Source organism: Candoia aspera, chromosome 3, assembly GCF_035149785.1.
Source record: "Candoia aspera isolate rCanAsp1 chromosome 3, rCanAsp1.hap2, whole genome shotgun sequence".
Lineage (NCBI taxonomy): Eukaryota > Metazoa > Chordata > Lepidosauria > Squamata > Boidae > Candoia > Candoia aspera.
Window position 1 is genome coordinate 116694143 of NC_086155.1, and position 20508 is coordinate 116714650.

The window sequence follows — 20508 nt, forward strand, 5'->3', positions numbered from 1 at the left end:
CCAGAGAGCGGCTCCTGTTAAGGGAGGATTCCAATACAGATCCTGAGTATGCAAAAAAAAAAAAAAGTGCTCTACCGCAGAATAGGATTCCTTCACTGAACACACAATACAGCGCCCTTCTACACCCAGTTCCATGCCAGATGCGTGGAACTTCCATACCATAAATTCTGATGATGGGTACAGAAGGCCAGTTCACCTGCAGGCCGCCGGATTGAGCAAGGGTGAAATCCATTGGGTTATAACTTCAAATACGGAGTATGCCAAATTCGGATATATGGAGGGAGCGGTAAGCCAGCCGGTAAAATTAGAAGAAGCAGTTTCTGAACAGGCAAAATAGAGCATAAATTGACGGATATGCTAGCGAGTTTCCCAAAATGTCCTCCACTCAATATTACTTCTAACTAAGTTTACTGGCTATCAGTAAGTGCCCAATGCTACCCTACGTATCCGCCCGTCCTTTCCTGCCGCAAGACCGCCCCATCTCTCCAACTACCACTCGAAACTGAAACCATTCTTCCGTTCGCTTCGACTAGGGGAGGTGGAGAATTTGCGTCATTGGTTACGTCACCCTACGCGCTGCGCAGTTCCGTCCTTTACCCATCGTGCTGTGAGTGACCTGGTGATCCGGACGTCTTTCGTCGCCGGTTTTATCGTGGAACGGTGTGCGCGTCCGAGGATACGGGGTGACCAATGGGGGTCCCGGCATTTTTCCGGTGGCTGAGCCGCAAATACCCCTCGATCATCGTGTCCTGCACTGAAGAAAAGGTGAGCCAGAGAGGAAGGGCGTTTGGCTGGATGGCCGCTAGCGCTGCGTTGCCGCGGCTTTTGATCCCGCGTTGATTAGGCCGAAAAGAGGAAGAACGGAAGAGCTGGGGGATCTCTCCGGGCGGGTTATTGCTCTCGCGAGATGTTGGGTCTCCGGAGAACCAACGCTGCCACTTACTCGTGGAATTACTTGTCGGGCTTCGTAGTCGGTGGTTCTGACTTTTTGCAACAGTGATGCACAGCGTGTTTCGGTTTTCAAAATCCAAACAGGAACGTGCACAAGCCATGTGCCCGCTCTTCCAACTTACTAACCGTTCATATAGTGCTTTCGGTTGGTTATATTATTTTCCTGTTGAAGAGGATCTAGGAGATTAAAGTCAGGGTGTTTATGATATTCTTTATCAGGTTCATAAAAAAATCATTGTTTAGCTAGGTTGTTATCCTTGGGAGAAGAGCAATGACAAATCTTGATAAAATAGTTAAGAGCAGAGACATCACACTGGCAACAAAGGTCCGCATAGTTAAAGCAATGGTATTCCCAGTAGTAACATACGGCTGCAAGAGCTGGACCATAAGGAAGGCTGAGAGAAGGAAGATCGATGCTTTTGAACTGTGGTGTTGGAGGAAAATTCTGAGAGTGCCTTGGACTGCAAGAAGGTCAAACCAGTCCATCCTCCAGGAAATAAAGCCAGACTGCTCACTTGAGGGAATGATATTAAAGGCAAAACTGAAATACTTTGGCCACATAATGAGAAGACAGGACAGCCTGGAGAAGGTGCTGATGCTAGGTAGAGTGGAGGGCAAAAGGAAGAGGGGCCGACCAAGGGCAAGATGGATGGATGATATTCTAGAGGTGACGGACTCGTCCCTGGGGGAGCTGGGGGTGTTGACGACTGACAGGAAGCTCTGGCGTGGGCTGGTCCATGAAGTCATGAAGAGTGGGAAGCAACTGAACGAATAAACAAGCTTCAGGTTGTTTACTGAATCTGGCTGAGTTTCGTAAAGCCAATTCTCTAAATAGAGTGGATGACTGAGTAGGCAGAAGTACTGCCTGACTTTAGCACATTTGCACGTGTAGGAATAATTTGCTGCTTCTACACCCCTGCCTCATAACTGTCAAGCCTGTTAATAAAATGCTGCTACTTAAGGTGTTCTACAGTAAACTTCTACAGTAAACTTCCCAGATCAAACCTGTTATAAACATTCTTTGTTCTTGCTTTTGTAAAAGCCTGACACAATAAGTTGGCTAGCAGAGTAATAAAATTACAGAGTTGGAAGGGGCCATTTATGTCATTAAGTCTGGTTCCCTATTTTCCACTTTTCCCACATTTTCTGCTTTTTATCGTTAGAATGTTTTTCTTAGTGTGTAACTGAAATCTACTTCTGCTGACCTAAATCTATTTTTCCATGTTCTTTAATCTATGGAATACAGAACAGGTATGTTTATTTTGTACCCGAAGAGTGCTGTCATGTCCTCAGTAGTCTTTTTTCAAGGCTTAACACAGTTCCTTCAATCTTTCCAGGTGGGATTTGTTTCCAGTCCTCTGATCATTCTCATCTTTCTTTGTACCTATCCTAGTTTCTTTGAATCTTTCTTAAAGTGTGAATCCTAGAATTGTATTCGGTATGCAATGGCACCAGAGTGGGACAATTAGTTTGTATGATTTAGAAAGTATACTTATGTTGATACAGTCTCAGATTGCATTTACCTTCATTGTGTTGATTATTTATTTATTCAATTTGGAAGCTGATGTGAATGGACTTTTATTCCAAGATCTTTTTCACCAGTTAGTATTACTGAACCAGATGTTTCCATTCTATACCTATGATTTCTGTTTCTTAAGTGCATAACTTTCTATGCAATATTTTCAGACCATATATCTAACATATCAAAATAATTTTGAATTTTACTTCTCTCTTACAAGGAATTAGCTAGCCTGATCACTGTTATATCATTTGCAAGTCTGAAAAACATTCCTTCATCTTCTTATGAAATAATAAAAAGGTTGGGGAGTACAAGATCCAGGTCTGAATCTTTTGGCACTGCACCGAATATCTCCTTTCAGTGGATAAGGACTTTGTTTTAACAAATTCATACAGCTGATCCTCAGCTTACATCCATTTGTTCAGTGACTGTTCAAACTTGCAATGGTGCTGAACAAGGGGAATTTATAACCGATCCTTGGAGTTCTGGCCATCACGGCACCCCATGGTCATGTGATCATGATCTGGGCACTTGCAACTGGCCTGGATTTCTGACCATTGCAGCATCCTGTGGTCACATGATCACAATTTGCAGTCTTCCCTGCCAGCTTCCCACAAGCAGGAAACTGGCAAGAAGTTGGAAGTCGCAGTCACTTAATGACCTGCACAATCCTTGCTTAACTATGACAACCAGGACTGCCATCGCTAAGTGGCATGGTCACCTGACTTCACATTTTATGACCCTGTCACTTAGCAATGGCAATTCCGATCCCAATTGCTGTCGTAAATTGAGGACTATCTGTAATTATTTCTGTTACTGCATTGTTTTCAAAGTGCTTGCAGATTGATGACATTACAATCTGTTCTTCAGTCTTCTCATGTTCTTTGTTTTGTTCCACTTTTAGTAAGTGTGCTACCACAGTGAGCACCTATGATCTTCCCAGGCTACTGATTAATCTGTAGTTCCTTCATCTAACACTCTCTCCAGAATGTCTTAAAAATAATAATTTGAGAGCATAAACAAGTTCATTTGGCTTTGAACATTTGACCATTTTCAAAGTAGTCAGATATTCCCTGCTATCAAATTTATGCTTGCTCTTTAGAATTGCTTGTTGGAACACTTTGTTGTAGAAGACTGAGCAAATTAGGAGTCAAGCATTTCCACCTTTTGTTTGCTACTCATCATTTCATTGTATTTTAAAGATGTCTTTAAAAGCCTTTTCTTGACCTCATTTTCCAAACTCAGCTTATTCTGAGCTTTTACATGTCTGACATCATCTCTACAGTTTTAGGCTATCTCTGTGCACTTTTCCTTGATGATCTAGCCCTTTTCCCACCCTCTGTATGTTGCCCCCCCGCCCCCTGTGTTTTTGCACAGTCGAATTGGCTTGTTTTACTGTCTTCCTTTTCTCTGTCTCTCTCTTTCTCCCCTCGGCTCTATTTTGGAATTGATTCTCCTTTTTTAGGAAGCTTTAACTATGCTCAATTATTTTCTCATCAACTTCTCTTGTCATGCAATTCTACTTATCATTGCTTGGACTCTATTAAAAACTACTTTCTTGAAGTGCAAGATAAGCATTTCATTACTGTTAGCTCAGTTTCCCTTAAACTCAGGAACTCTACAACCACATAGTCAGTCACTTTCCCTCGGTATTTCTTTTTCTTCCTCTTCATTGGCCAACTGTTCCCCATTGGTTAGGCTCAACTGAAGGATAGTTGAACCTCTTGTATCATCTACCACTCACTGAATGAGAAGATATCAGCCAGAAAGGTATTGTTCTGGAAGGACTAGAGTTGTCTCCCAACAGATGTTGGAGTAATTAAAGACTGCATCACTATGACTTCATGCCCTTTTGAATTATCTGCAGTTTGCTTCTGGAAACCATCCACATCTTCAGAATCAAATGAACAGTCTATAATAGAAAGGTGCTGCTTTTATTTCTCCTTCAATGTATTTTAACAGAAATGCTCATAACAGTGCCACTAAGTGGGAGTTCTGTGTGGATGTAGATTTTTTTAACCTACAATATGAATCCTTTATCCTTTCTATTGTTTTTGATTCTTTTAAGAAAATTGTATTATTTAGTTGCTATTATATCCATCCCACTGTGTCTCTTGCTGCATCTATTAAAATGCATTTACCTTCCTTTTATATTTCCTGTGCTCTGAACATTAGTATATAGACCATAAAGACCATGAACTTTTGAGTCAGTATTCTTTATGATTGTTTTCTTGAGTGGGCTGTAGTACAGTTGTTTGTGGTACTTGTATTGCTTTTATTCATTTCAACCCAGACACTTTCACCAAGATTACTTGCTTGGATTTCTGAACGTGTATGGATACTTTTAATGGACAGTGCAACTCTTTCTCTCTTTGTAGTCTATTTTGAACAGATTGTATCCTTTGATTACTGTATTCCAATCATATGAGTCATCCATCTAAGTCATGTTTGCTTTCCTGTGCTAAAAATGTAAGGTCACTGTATTTAATTCACATGCTATGAGTTTACCGTTTCAGTAGATTCTGTCCTAACAGCCAGGAACCACGCTGAGACAAGGAATAGGTCTCTAGTGTTTATTACTGCTACATTAGACAGAAAATCCTAACAAACTGAAGAAGCGTGAGAAAACCCATACAGATAAACCCCAAAGCCAAGGCGGGTCTGTTCTGTCTCTTTGAATGGCTGCTTAACTCCTCAGTACTACGCATGCGTTTTCCCCCCTGAATAGGGGCCCCCTCCTGCTCACCATCAGTGCCCATGACAGATTCAGTTTTGAAAGCTAGAGCAGGATAGGCTATGGTATGTTAAATTAATATCAGACAGACTAGTATTTGAATACGTAAACAGGTTGGGAAGTTGGGGTAAAATAGAGATTTTTAATGTAAGAACACTGTAGTCACTTTGTATCTTGATTTATAAGAATGTTGCGATCGTATGCTGTTAGTATGTATGTATGTATGTATGTATGAAAATATTATAATGAACTTGATTGGTGAATAAAACATGACAATCCCACAGACAAGTTAGAGGATTCAGCATGGTAGAAAGAACTCTTCCCCCAGCAAGGTCAAATATGTGCAGGTGTCCACAAGGAATGCAGTGGAGAGGCAAAGGATGATAATGTGCCTCATGATGTCATAGCACAAATGATGCAGTTTACATGCTTGCATCAGACATGGTGTCACTACAACATGGAAGTGCAACATTTGCGCTATGACATCATGAGGCACATTATCATCCTTTGCCTCTCCACTGCATTCCTTGTGGACACCTGCACATATTTGACCTTGATATCTATGCAAATATATTACTTTACGTTACTTTAAAAATCATGGAAAGTTGAAGGCAAGTAGCTTAGTCTCAGAAAGAAAAAAAACAGTCTTGTAAAAAGATATGAGTGGGAATTGGGTGCAGCTAACTATCTTTCACTTATTTGATTTTATTTACAGGACTTACAGATCACTTTATTCAGCTGATTTCAAATGATGTTCAACTCCCCAATATATAATTGGGATTAAAAACAATGAAAATATTGAGTAATTGTAATTTAAATGAGGAAATAATGTATCATGGCCCTAATTCCATCAAAATTCATAATATTATCCATTACACCCTTTTAAGCAAACAGAATATTAATGGACAGGTCATGCTTTTCTTCCAATTCTGCCTATCTAGAACTAGACTTTAGTGCTAAATTTATTTTGAAACATATGTTTATTCTTTGCTTTACAAGTAGAATTCAGCGTAATTAACAACATAGAGATGCAAGTAATGAAGACATCAAAATCACTATACAATATTATAAAAAATAGCAAGGAATACATAATGAAATTCAAATGCCTCCCAAAATATGGCTCTAGCGACAAGGCCGTATGTTAGGACAGTCTGTTGCAGAGGCTGGCAATCTTGAAACACTAGCAATACCATACAATCTTGTACAATGGGGGAACAGCCCCTAAACAGACTGAAACCCATCTAAGCTATTGCTATCTGAGACATCACATGCTGTAAATTTTTTTCTATTTAAAAAAGTTTGTGGTGCGTCATGACTTCCATGTTATCCTTGGGTGCAATATGGATACCACAACTGAGGCAAAAAGATCCTGTTCCCCATGCCCCATGAGTACTGGGGTTCACAACAGCAAACTCTTCATGAAGTTTTAAATTCAATAATTGCATATGAAGTTTAAACATGAAATAGTTAAGTATCTGCCTAAAACAAGCTCATTCCTTAATTCAAACATTTTAATGTTCTTGCTTTTCTAATCATGCTAGTTAATGAGTGGGAATAACTTTCCAATAATCTCTCTATTCCACGTCCCCACCCCAAGTGATTTGCAATTTGTTTTGATTAGTAGCTAGAGTCAGTCTGTTCAATCAGAGTAGGTTTTCAGAATTTTCAAAGGATATTCTGTATAAGCTATTGTCAGGGCCCAATTAGACATGCGTTCTTCAAAGGAGAATAAAGAGCAAGGAGTCAGAAACTAGCCTCGGCGTGCTAATGATTTGGATTCTGCAACTAGGCAAGGGCCGCCCGGTCTCTGGAAATGTCAGTGCCTGAGAATAAATGAACAGAAGGAGGCAATTCCTTGTCCCTCTGTATTTCTACCAGCTGGAACTGTTTGTGTTTGGACTTGGACAAATTTGGTTTACACTTTACAGTGTAACACCTAGTCAGACTATGCTACTAATTTTTTATGTGCCAAACTGAGCAGGCCAGGACAGCTATAAAATAATAAAGACAATTTTCTATCAGCTGACATAGAGCCATCTATGTGTATGTACAGTGTGTGAGAAAATTACTAGTGAAGCTTTGAATAAGTTATGGGTCTCAGGAAGATGGGATCATGACACAACTTTTTATCAACATCTTTCAATTCTAGCTGTTTTGAAGGGCTTTGAACTGCTAGAAGCTAAAAACAGGATTGGGAGAATATTTGTATTAGTAAACAGTACAGTATGTGCTGTTTTTAATGGATGTCCATTTTTGAGAATATGGATATGTATACCTCAAGCCACCCCTCTCTCACAAGTCCTAGAGAAAAGTACTTTTATTTTAAAAAGAAACAATATTTTCTGCAACCAGCTATTCCATCAAGAAAAGAATAGAGCTTATCCATTTTATTTTGCCTGTGTAGTAAAACAGAAAAAAGTTCTAAACTCAAAACTAATAACTCCACTCAAAAATTTCTGTTGGACTGTTCCAAGTATCCCATGTTCCACTGAAACAAAACTCAAAAGTTCAGATGTTCTGCAGTTGAGAAAAATGGGGTCATAACAAAATCTTGTACTCTGTAGCACACGCATGATCACAGCAGCACCCCCCACTCACACTCTGCACCGCATACATGCTTGTGTAGCACCATGGCAGCCACTGGTGCACCCCCTACACCTGGCAGCAGCCACCCCCCACCCGGCCTCACTCGTGCCACTCCACAGCAGCCACTTACCCGCCTGCTTGCAAGCTGCCCCGGACTTCCAGCTTCCTGCCAGCTTCCCCATTGACTTTGCTTGTTGAAAACCGGCAGGAAATTGCGAGGTGGTCCTCACTTAATGACCCGTGATCCTCACTAAACGACGGCAACGGGCACTGCCAGGATTGCCATTGCTAAGTGATGTGGTCACACAATGTTATGCTTTATGGCTGTATCGCTTAGCGATGGAAATTCCAGTCCCAATTACCATCATTAGGCGAGAACTGCCTGTGTGGGATTACAGCTCTGAGCATTTGCAGCCTGTGGTATTGGTATGAATGCCAAGAAATTTACCTGCAATATTTTTTTAAAAATTGGCTATTTACACAATAGTAAAACTTCTCAGGAAAAGTATATTTGATACCAGTCAGCACAGCCTACTCCATGCAGAAATATTCATAGTTGATTATAATGAAACCCATTGAGAATTCTGAGAATATTTATACAATAAGATTCCCCAGAGTTATCTCACAGTTTCTGTGTCAATTGAAATGGATCTAGACAAAAATGTCTGTTTATGCTGAAGCTTGTCATTTACCAACTGCTTGAGCGTTTGCCAGTGAAGAATATATTAGCTATTAGCCTATAGCTCTTTGGCCTCTGGGCCCAGAGGGATTAAATTACTACCTTTTTTAAAATAAGCTCATATTCAGCCCCTGTACAAACAGTATATATCATGTCCCATACCCACTAATCTTTTTATCTTTTTGTCAAAGAAATTTGCCAAAAGAGCAAGAATGAAATGTATAGGTCAGCCTTTCTCAACCTTTTGACCCTGGAGGAACCCCTGAAATATTTTTCAGGCCTTGGGGAACCCCTGAACGTTCAGGCTCAAATATAGGCCAGAAGTTACAAAATTACTATATTTGTTTCATGTGTAGGCCTGTATATATGCATTAACAGTGTTCTTAAACTAAACATAAAGAATGAAACTTACCTCTTTAATATGAAGTTGCCCGAATTTGAAATATTTTTTAAAATAAATTGTGATCTCCCAGGGAACCCCTGGTGACCTCTCATGGAACCCTTGGGTTTCACAGAACCCTGGTTGAGAAACCCTGGTATAGGTAGTCAGCTGAACTTGTCTGTCTGCAGGACAAAATCACTTATATCTGCCATAAGTGACTTGCAAACATGTCACATCATATTACTAAGGGTTCCAGCTATGTGTATTTTATGATTATTGGGAAGGCTTCAGACCATTTTGAAATGCTCTGTTGAATAATACTGAACGCACACAATACTCAAGGAGGAAAAATCATCTTCACCACAATAACGTAGGCTCAGTAAGGAGTTCTTGTGTTTGGTTAATTTCATCATAAGCCTTTATAATACTACTAAAACTCTCATCTCTGTCTGTTTGTAACCTTCAATTGGGTGAAATGGTGCATCAGAGGGCAACAATTTTTGAAGCAAGGCACCTCAAATGGGCTAACTTACAGAATGCTGGGGCCCATTACTCCCAAGGGAATGAAATTTGGCAAAGCTGTGGTTGCTTCAGTGCTGCCGCAGTCAGCCATGGTCACGTGATCATCATTTCCAGTGCTCCATGACAGTTCCCCACAAGTCAGTGGAGAAGCAGGCAGGATGTGCACCTCTCACACACACCCAAACACCCTTCCCAACCCGCACTGCACCCCCATGTGCCTGACCTGCGCGGCACCTCGCATGCACCCCTGCACACCCTTCCCAACCTGCACTGCACCCCCATACTCCCTCCCCAATCTGCATGGCACCTCTCGCATACCCCCTCACACTCTTTCAGAGGGAGGGAGGGAGGAAGGAATAGGGAGGAAGGGAGGGAAGGAAAGGAAAGGAGGAACAGGGAGGGCAGGAGGGAAGGAAGGAAGAAAAGTGGAGGGAGGGAGAAGGAAGTAACTGGGAGGGAGGAAGGGAAGGAAGGTGGGTTACCGGTGCTTCCTGCCAGCTTCCCACAAGGAAACTCAAAGGGGAAGCTGGCAGGAAGTCAGAAGTCACTCCTGCTCCCACTGTTTTTTTGCCCATCTGTGGTCATTCTGTTTCTCTGTTTAGGTAAGGAAATATCTCTGAAACAATGACCCAGTGGGTAACGGGCTGTCTAGTCCCATATAAATTCTGTCTTTCAGCTTCCTTCAATTGCCCTAATATCCAGGTTAACACAAGGAACTGCTTGGGCTTTATTCAGTGGAAGTAACTTGGTTATAATACTATCAGCTGCTTGTGAAATGTCAATATTGGGAATCCATTATTTTTGGGGAATTAGAAATAGATATCTCATCCCTGGAGTTAGTGTTATTGAAAATTCTGTTGCTTTAGAAGTTAGTATGTGAACAAAAGTTGTATTAGATGTTAGGATTTAAACAAATGGAATCAATTACAAGATAACGTATTCTGCTTAACTTATAAAACCCATTCTGATGGTAGGAAATGTTTTACAGTGGAACAGACTTCCTTATAAAGTGATGATATTTCTTTCATTAGACTCTTTAAAATAGATGATCACCCAGGCTTTATCAGGGAACACTGGCAGATTTTGTTTATTGGCAGGGTTTGAATGAGATAGCTGAAATCCAACTTTATAACCATGAAAATAAAGCTGACAAAAAACTTCGATTTGGAAACCACTACTGTCTGGCTGATAAAATCAAATCAAGCTTGTCTTGCTACATTTATTAAGCTAATGGCATGTTGAGACAGCATTTTAGATTATCATTCTGAAAGTCCTCAGCATCAAATCCATGACTATCCTGTCAGCTGAGGAAGGGATCAACAGACTGAGTTCACATTAGTAAAATTCCTAATATGGCCCTTGTACTCAGTGCAAGATACAAATACTCATAACTCTCATTCAGATGGGAAGCCTGGAACAGGAGAACGTATAATATAACTACAATAACCACTCTTGCTGAACTAAAGTGTGACATTACTACAAAATAGTAAATGAATACACATTAAATTAATTAAACTTTTTAGCCTTCCCTGGCTCCGCATGATGCTCAGGAATGGAAAATGCAAGAATGGAGCATGGGCTTCTGTTCATGCTTATAAACATTGAAAAATTCTATTTTAGAACCTATTTAGAGCACATAAAGGTTCAAATTCATAAATATTCTTGGGGGAATCTGTTCTACTTTTGGGTGGGTTAAAATTCCACATTATGACACATGAGGGTTTGTTTATTCTTGTAAACTACAAGAATCTTTATTAGAGTCTGAGCCAATTCCAGAAAAAACTAATTGCTAATTTACGTTAGTGTGCAGAGGTACGTGAGATTGCAGGTAGAAATATCTGCAGTGAGGAAGAAGGAGACAATACAAACAGTGGATGTTCCAGTAAATTTGTATTGTTTATGAATAAGCAGCATAAAACTTTTGTCCTTAGCTTTAAGAAACATGCTAATTTGAATGTTGCTGTTACGTGTTTTTTATTGACACTATGCAAATCCTTAGAAGTATGTCACTATGTAAGAATGCATATTAAGCACCTGTATTTGAATAATTAAATCAGATTTTTTCCCAAGCTTATGTGGCTGCTTCAGGGGTGTGTGTGTGTGTATGCACACAGCCAATTTGCTTCTCTGGAACAAAGATTATAGATGCAAAGCTAGCTGGTGTTATATTCTATATATGCTTTGTTTTAAAATTGTCATACTCTGGGTATAAAATAATTTTATGTTTTAAAATCATAATTATAATAGACTGTAAAGATGTACAGCTGTTTGGATCCAAAACAGGAAAAGTGCTTTAGCTGTGATGGGGATATGCTCATTGTACATGTCAGCAGCTCCTTTAAAAAGCCACACCTTTTTCTGGGCTTGTACAGGAACCACTGACAGGTACAATGGATGTTCCCATGCTGGAACTAGCACTTTCTCTGCTTCAGGTCCAAGTAAATGTATAACCCATTTGTCCATAGTCTTGCTGAATTAAATGTTAAGCAGTATTTTAAAAAGTCTCTTAAGTTATAGTTTTGTTCAAAACATGTTTTATTTTTTGCCAAAAGTACTGGAACCGGAGTAAGGGGAAAAAAGATAGCCATGGGGTAGTGGTGCCATGTCTTACTCTTTTTAAAAATTCTATTTCTTTTCCTTTCTATTTCTGCTTGGTTTCCTTGAATGTGGTTTATTTTCTTCTGGATTGGAATATGATCATAATATTTCAGAGTCATCTCTTTATCATTTACTGTTTGCAGCCTAAAGAATGTAATGGTATCAAAATTCCGGTTGACACCAGTAAGCCGAACCCCAATGAAGTGGAATTTGATAATTTGTACTTGGATATGAATGGCATCATCCATCCTTGTACGCATCCTGAGGACAAGTGAGTGGCATTTTTACTTAAATAAGGAGTTGGCATTTTTGGTATTTGAAATATTAATGTGGTACCTTACACTGCAGGCCAGCACCCAAAAATGAAGATGAAATGATGGTTGCAATTTTTGAGTATATTGACAGGCTATTCAACATTGTGAGACCAAGGCGGCTTCTCTACATGGCAATAGATGGAGTGGTAAGTATCAAAAAAATCACTCACTTATTCAATTCCACCACCACCCCAAAACAATTTGAATGATATGAGGCTTCCTTAGGAAAAATAATACTTTGCAAAACAAACATTTGAAAAAAATGGTATTTTAACATTAGTTTAATGTTTATTTCCTATTTATCCTATTTAATGTTTATTTCCTGTTTATTAGCTATTTAACTAGCTAATATCACTGCTTTGGTATATGTGACAAAGCTCTGAGGCACAGTGGACTACAGTGAAAGCATATTTAACTATTGCACATTTATTTATGGAGACTTGTACACTTGGGAAAGTCAGTAATGATTATGATTTTTCTCATTTAACTGAAGCAAATAAAATATTCTTAATATAATTGTGCATTTAATAGTACTTAAAAACTGCCCAGAGTTGTTCATACTGGAGCAGTCAATAAATACTGCTGTTTGTGTGCATGTACTGTATGTGCCTGTGTAACTTATATATAAACTTTCAAATATAGTGATCCAATCTAGACTTCAAAGGTTTAATAAAAGGATGAAAAAAAATAACAAAGATGTCAGTTATATTGTTAATCCTAATTCTCTTCTTCTAGGCTCCCCGGGCAAAGATGAATCAGCAAAGATCTAGAAGATTCAGAGCATCAAAAGAAGGAGTGGAGAGTACAGAAGAGAAGCAGAGAATTAGACAAGAAATTTTGGGGAAAGGTAAATTGATAATCTAGTATTTTTCATCAATAGGTAATTTGAAGATAGGGTTCTTCCATGTTTCTTATTGTCCTTGCTTATTCTTGTATCTAGTGAAGCGAAATAGTCATGCAAATGCATGATTGATTGAGTTGCACGATTTCTGTCTTACCTTTATTCACAAGATTCTGGTCAGCTCCCAAAATATCAATTATAATTTACACTGAAAACACTATGACTGGAATCCAGTGACAACTTATCTTGAGATAAGATCCACCAAATAAAGGAATTTTTATTAAGTAAACAGCTAGTTTGGATTAGAACAGTTATGGTAAGTGGTATTTTTTTCCCCATCAGATCTAATTGTGAGTTCCGTAATAGAGTTACCAGTAAAGTAAAATGCTATGGGTTAAAAATTAATGATATGAAATATGTGTCTTTCGTCTTCCATCTCATAATTTTCTCTGTCAGATTAGTCATCAGTTCTGTTACATATTTTTTTAAAGGTGGCTTTCTACCTCCAGAAGAAATTAAGGAAAGATTTGACAGCAATTGCATAACTCCAGTAAGTATGACTACTGTTATCTCCCAAACTGAGACTGGACATAGCTACAGTCACTGTCTATTGGTTGATTAACTACTGCTTGGCTGTAGGTTTCTAAGTGTCATCCCGCACTCTGATTGCAGGCTAAGGTCTAGCAATTCTCTGTGCAAAGACTGTTGGCGCTTGCAGACGGTGAAGGTGCCACCTAAAATGCTACATTACAGAACTACTCAGGAAAAATCTTAGAGATCAGGATGCTATAATGTTTGCAGTAGTAGCAGTCTCAAGTCCAAGTAGGAACTTATAGCAAGATATAAATGGAAGACTAAAAGGTCAAAAGATATATCTCTAGGTGCACTTGTGCTGTTTTTTCTCTAGCTCTCAGTTGAATGTGCCATGGTATCACCAAAGTTCTTCTCATGTGCACTTCTCCCCTTCCCTTGCCACATGTTTGCTAAGAACAATATGGAAGGGCAAAGTCATACAAAAGACAATAATGCTATTGAGAAAAGTATTTCCAAGTCAAATACTTGCTTTGGGTTGGGTTTGTATGGGGAGAGAGGATGAAAAGAAGTTCATTTCTATAATTCAACACATCAGTTGCTAAAATAAGAACCTAATTTTTTACTCTTAAAATTCAAATTTGCACAATGCTAGATACATATGGTTTTTATGGGTAATGTCACAATTTAATAGTTGTGACATGTTTCGTAAATCTGGAAACAGAATCTTGTGAGATTCAGAGTGTAAAGATAAGAGCATTCTAGGCCAACTCACCTCACCGTCTGTGTAATAACGTAAAGGGGAAATGTTAGTGAAGTGGGTTGGAGAGAGGGAAGAGAATTTTTCTTTCTGCAGGACCCTGGAGGTAAGCATAGACATGGGGTGGAGATAGATTATCTGTCAGTTTAAAATATCTCTGATTTGCTGAGGACATATACCTCTCTCTCTTACAGAATAGCAATAAAATATTCAGTTTTAGAACATCTTATGAAAGAAGACAGCAGCAAAGATGACAGTTAATAATGTTTCTGATTCAGGTCTCATTTGGGGCACATTCAGATGATATGGTAATCTTAGCTTATGACTTAGTCATAAATGTGTCAATGGCTTCCTTTTTCACTTTCCACCCTACCTCAGCTGACATAATTGCAGATCTTTTTGGTACAACTTTTAAAGTGCAGAATTCACAGCTGATACATCTATATACTACTAAAACTCTCATGTCTGTCTGTCTGTAACCTTCAATTGGGCAAAACAGTGCATCATAAGACAACAATTTTTCAGCCAAGGTACCCCAAATGGGCTAACTTACAGAATGCATTTACAGAATATGTCCAAAATCCTAACCCCAAATTTGGCGAAGTTGTGGCTGCTTCAGCACCGCTGCGCTGCCACGATCAGCCGCGGTCACATGATCATCATTTCCAGTGTTCCCTGACCGCTTCCCACAAGTCAGTGGGGGAGCTTGTAGGAAGTCTAAACTCAATTGTGATTGCCAGTGCTCCCTGCCAGCTTTCCACAAGTAAAATCAGTGGGAAAGCTGGCAGGAAGTTGTAAGTCCAAGGCCAGTGGGTAAGTAGGCAGGAAGGAAGGAAGAGGGAGAGAGGGAGGAAGGTAGGTTTCCGATGCTCTCTGCCAGCTTCCCACAGTGAAACTCAGTGGGGAAGCTGGCAGGAAGTCAGAAGTTGCTCCTACCCCCACTGCTTTTTTGCCAGCCCATGGTCATTCTGTTTCTCTGTTTAGGTAGGAAGTATCTCTGAAATGATGTCCCAATGGGTCACATTTAGTCTGACCTAATTTTTGGACTCTTGCTTCTTCCCATCCAGTTTCTTTCTTCATGTTTTTGCCATAAGAAGCATATGAGCTTTGTCTATGGCAGAAGACAGATTGGATATTAGAAGTCTTAAAGTTTTCAGAACGTGGAAGTTCATCCATTTTTGTTCTTGATTGCTAGGTGTAAACTGTTGCTTTTTGTAACATCTTACCTAAGGAATAGTTCTAGTGATTCTAAACAGACATTTATTTGTGCCATTTGATGGTCCTAGTGTTCTGCCAAGTGTCCAGGCAGTGATCAGGTGCCCAGGCAATTGGTTCTTTTAGATCCAGAGACAATAAGCACACCAGTGAATAAAGAGATTTTAAGCTTTATTATTAACTCAAGCAAACAGATTTAAAAAGAAACACAGTTTAGGCAGATTAAACAGAAGCTTAAAGAGCATAACGAAAGAAGGGAGGGAGGGAGGGAGAAAAACGTACCAAGCAAGATGATATCCAGTCTCCCATAGGCTGTCAGGAGCCCCTTAATAATGACAGCGGAGATACCCCAGGGCGGCTCAGTTTCCACAGCATCAGCGCTCAGGTCTGTGCACAAGTTCCCAAACTCAAAAGGCAATCCTCAGGTTTTTATCAAAGTCTGGCCCTAAAATCTTGTGATCCTGTTTCCATGGTACAGAGACTGCAGGATCTGACTTTGACTAGATAGTTCCCAGGATCTGGAGCACCTGTTTATGGCATAATCCAAGAGCCTGGGAAGCTATACAGATAAGCTAGTGCTAACATAGACGACCTTGGGTTTTTCTCTTCTCTCCGCTTTTCAAACAAGAGTGAAAAACAAGCAGGCTAAACATAGCTCAGAATGAACTCTAAACTTCTATAATTTTCTTAATATGAAGGAGAAATTAAAAAATGTCACTTAAACTCCTCGAAATACAATGGTCTTCCGTGTTGCCACTACACCTAGTAAAGGCATTACTTTACCATATATGTTGGATCTTCTGAAAGTTTTCTTGTGGCCAATGGAGCCATCATTTTTTAAAAAATTGATTATGGTTTTATTGTTAGATTCCCCACATTATCCAAACTGGTTTGATGGTGTCTTCTGGCTAGAGTAATATGAATTGGAAATTTATAGTTAACTTGAAATGTACTTACAAGTTTTCTCTCTGCATTGTTCCATTCAGGAAAAGCCAATGCATTGTGTGTGTTCTGAAAAGATAAACAAACAATCCAAAAAGGGGAGGATTACAATCACATTTCTTATGGGAGAGCCCCTGTATATGTTCATGCATGTTCAGTGGTAACTAAGCTAAGCTTACTGTGTTCAAATGCATGAAAATTGTCTATGTGTCTGTAAATTTGTTAAACTATTTTAAAACAACCCTGCCAGTATTAATTAACTCTGTAGCGCCAGGTTAGAGTGAGGATTAAAATCAGTTTTGGTTTATGGCTAAGAATGCTTACTACAATTTTTGTCAGGTTTCAACAAAACTCATTTTTCTTTAAGTGACCCTGCCCATGCTCAAACCAGGTGTTTAATAGAATGCCTTAACAACTTCAGAAGTTTCATTTTTTTGACCCACTCACACTAGTGGATATTTGTGTTCTGCTTTAAAATGTATATTTAAAAAATTGCCCAATCTTGTCTCTGAACATTGTTTTATGTTCTTGTTATATAGGGAACAGAATTTATGGACAATCTTGCTAAATGTCTTCGGTATTATATCGCTGATCGTTTAAACAATGATCCAGGATGGAAAAATTTAACGGCAAGTTCCACTCTCTTGACTGTAACTCCAAGGTGTATTTCCTAATGTAAATAAATTTTAGATAGGATAACTGTTAAGCTATTGTTCAGGAACTTTTTTCCCTCCTGTATTATGTCAGATGTGAAATTTTTGTGGGAGAAAGAATATGTTTTGTTTAAGTATTTATCAAATAACATTTCAGTCAACTAATACAATATGTTCTCAAGATTTTTTATTAATATCTAATTTAGCAGGCATAATTTAGGCTTATATGAGACCTGCAGATGTTTTTCTTCTCACAATGTCATCTTAACTTTGAACATCTTAAATTTCATACTGAAGAGGCATGGCAAGGGGATGGGAAACTATATACTAGAACATATGAATGGGGAGAGAAAGCCTTCTGTGCCTTGAAAAGTGAAACCTCCCTGTTTGACATAATCCCATGGGAGAAAATTTGAATCACTAGGTTGACTGAACAAGGAGAACTACTTGAGTTCAACAAATGAATTCAAAGAGAGAAAATCCTTAACAATTCTTCCTTGTGAGGAATAGTGCAAGAAGAAAACGGGCGTAGTGCTTGTGACATCTGTGTGTTCCTGCCTAAAAACACAGGGTACCTATGCATTAAACTGTATTCAAGGAAAAAGTAAGGATTGGAATAATGAATATTCACAATTCAGCTCATAGAAGATTAAGGATTCTTGGACTAAAAGGAGATGGTTAAAGTGAGAATTGGCCCAAGAAACAACACTGGAAAAAGAAGAGAATCAAAGGACCATTCTATGTGGGTGACAGTGACAACCAGAAGCAAGAGAATAAGCTGGTATTCCACACTGCTAGAACTTAGAGACAGGCTACGAGCATTCAGGGGAGGAATGATTGGAGACCCGAATGATTGGAGTGCTGAAGAGGTTGAAGTGCTGAAGATGTATCTGCTATTGCAAGGAGATGAGAATTATAATAATTAGTGATTTCCTTCTATGAGGAACAAAAGCTGATGTGTGCAAGATAGACCATTAACTTGTGAAGTATGCTGATGTCATAGATCAAGGATGTGATGGAGCAGGTCCACCAACATACTATATATTATTTCCTGTTGATGTAGAGCAAAATGCAGTCAAGAGCAGACAAAATGAAATGGCCTCCAACTTTGAAGGTCCAGGAAGGAAACTGAACAACCTGGGAACTCAGATGCTTTTTCATTCATCCTTCCAGTCCATGGAAGATACCTGGAAAAGAAAAGAACTGGAAAATATAACAACTTATTGAACAAGTGCCTATGGAAATAGTGTTGACCAGAAAGATGGGATTATGGTCAGTAGTATTTAGATGATGGAATGAGATGGCCAGTTCCTTCAAAGACTGGGAAGAATGGATTTGGCTAAAGCATAATGAACTTATATTGATTCCTATGGGGTTGGGAAATAAGAATTTCAGGTAAGGACTTGTGCATTGCAGGAATAAATGAGTAAAAACTATTCTGGAGCGTAGTAAACCATGTTGGCATTTCTTTGCTTTTGCACAGACCAAACCACTAGGTTACCATTGTAATTGAGTACTTTCTTAAGTATCGGCAGGGTGAAGAGGTCGAACTTAATTGTCCTCAGTTTGGGTGTTAAAAAGCTGCATTGCCTGGGGGAAGAACTTGCCTGGACTTGTTTTAGTTTCGCTTTTGTAGCCTTCCAGCACAGCCTCTCTTCCCAGTCCTCTCTGAGCATGTGTGAATGCACAGCTTGTAAATAGGTTTTTGTGCTTTCTGTAAATAAATTTATATAAATGCCTGGTGTGTGATTTTTCTGATCTCTCGGGCCAAACACTTTCTAGCACTCTGACAATCAGGGAAAAATCAGAAAAACTTGTGAAGTTCCTGGTCTTCATTTTCTATATGCTAATGCTCAGAGTATAGGAAATATACAAGATGAACATTAATTCATGTTACAGGAAGGTAAATATGATTTGATGAGTATAATGCAGATGTGGGTTATTTTTAAAGTTGGAATATGGCAGTTGAAAGATGCATCTTTTTGAAAGCAAGGAAAGGGAATGAATTTGATGGCACAGGTTAAGAGCAGTTGGGTTAAAATAAATGGGGAAAGGAATAAATGCAACACCCTTGTTGATCTCCACTATGTACCACCCATTGAAGACATATATATATGGATGATGAAAATTGCAGTTCTTTTCAAGAAGTATGAAAATTTAGTAATGGGGGATTTTAATTATTATAGTGTCTGTTGGAAAATTAACTAGTCCTTCGAGAAATTCCAATTTTTTTCAGAGAGTAGAAGAAGGCACAAGAAGACCAGTATCCATAGTTGACCCTTACCAATAGATAAAACTTTGCTGATGAAGTGGAAGTAACAAGAACGTTGGGGGAAGTGACCATGTATTAATAGAGTTCTTGATCTTAAGGGAAACTAAAGTAGAGTGTAGCCTGTTGCTTATTCTGGATTTCAAGAAAATGGATCTTAATAAATTCAGAGCAAATTGTACTGAGGATGGCAGGGCCACCAAATGGGAAAAGAAACTAAAGGTGATTAGTTGCCCCTAAAAAAGAAGACATTAAAAACACAATTACAAGTAATTCAAATTAGGAAAAAAATGGAAGATAGAAGAAATCAGTTTGATGACACAGAAATCTTGCTATCTGGGAAAAAGCAGAGGAAAGCATACAAATAAAATGTCAAAAAGGAATCACTAAGAAAGAGTATGTAGACACTTTTTTATAAAAAAAATAAATCTCAGAACAAGCCGAGATTGGTGAAAGAGCTAAGAACAGTAAAAGATTCAGATTCCTTTAAAATAACATAGTGGTAACAGAGAAAAGGCAGACCTGTTCAACATCTATTTTGACAGTCTTCTTCAAAAAAAGAGTGTGTATTCTACCAGACAATTGTGAAAAGCAGTATGAAGGGACAGGATTGAAGCCTGATACTGACAGAAGCCTAGAAAAGGAATAGCTCTTTACTCTGAATGAGTTCAGATATTCAGGGCTAGGTAAATTTGTTGGTAGTCTGACTGAACGCAGGAGTCACACGCGGATGGTTTTATAGTTGTGCGGCATGGGTGTATTTCAGAAGTATTACTGGGAAAGTGTTAAACTGGACAAAGCAGTGTAATTAAAAACTGGATTGGTTTCGAATTGCAAAGGGATCTGTGTATAGTGCTTTTTTTAATACAATTTTTATTGAGGAATTTGATTACAATAGTAAAAACTAATACAAACTAAAATTAAAGAAAGAAAAAAATAGAAAGAATAAAAGGTGCAAGAAAAATGAAAAAGAAAGAAAAAAAGAGAAAAGAAAGAATAAATTAAAAAAAGG

The 20508-nt window shown here is 38.7% G+C and overlaps 1 protein-coding gene across 1 annotated transcript in view; it reads left to right on the forward strand.

The window, feature by feature from the left end:
* The first annotated feature begins 613 nt into the window (after nucleotides 1–613).
* The window catches only part of XRN2 (5'-3' exoribonuclease 2), a 79388-nt gene continuing 59493 nt past the window's right edge, over nucleotides 614–20508 (forward strand). The window contains exons 1-6 of the mRNA XM_063298701.1: nucleotides 614–765; nucleotides 12115–12242; nucleotides 12320–12431; nucleotides 13021–13132; nucleotides 13618–13676; nucleotides 17114–17203. Coding sequence (XP_063154771.1) covers nucleotides 691–765; nucleotides 12115–12242; nucleotides 12320–12431; nucleotides 13021–13132; nucleotides 13618–13676; nucleotides 17114–17203 — 576 coding nt within the window. The 5' untranslated portion in view covers nucleotides 614–690. The remainder of the gene's footprint in view (nucleotides 766–12114; nucleotides 12243–12319; nucleotides 12432–13020; nucleotides 13133–13617; nucleotides 13677–17113; nucleotides 17204–20508) is intronic.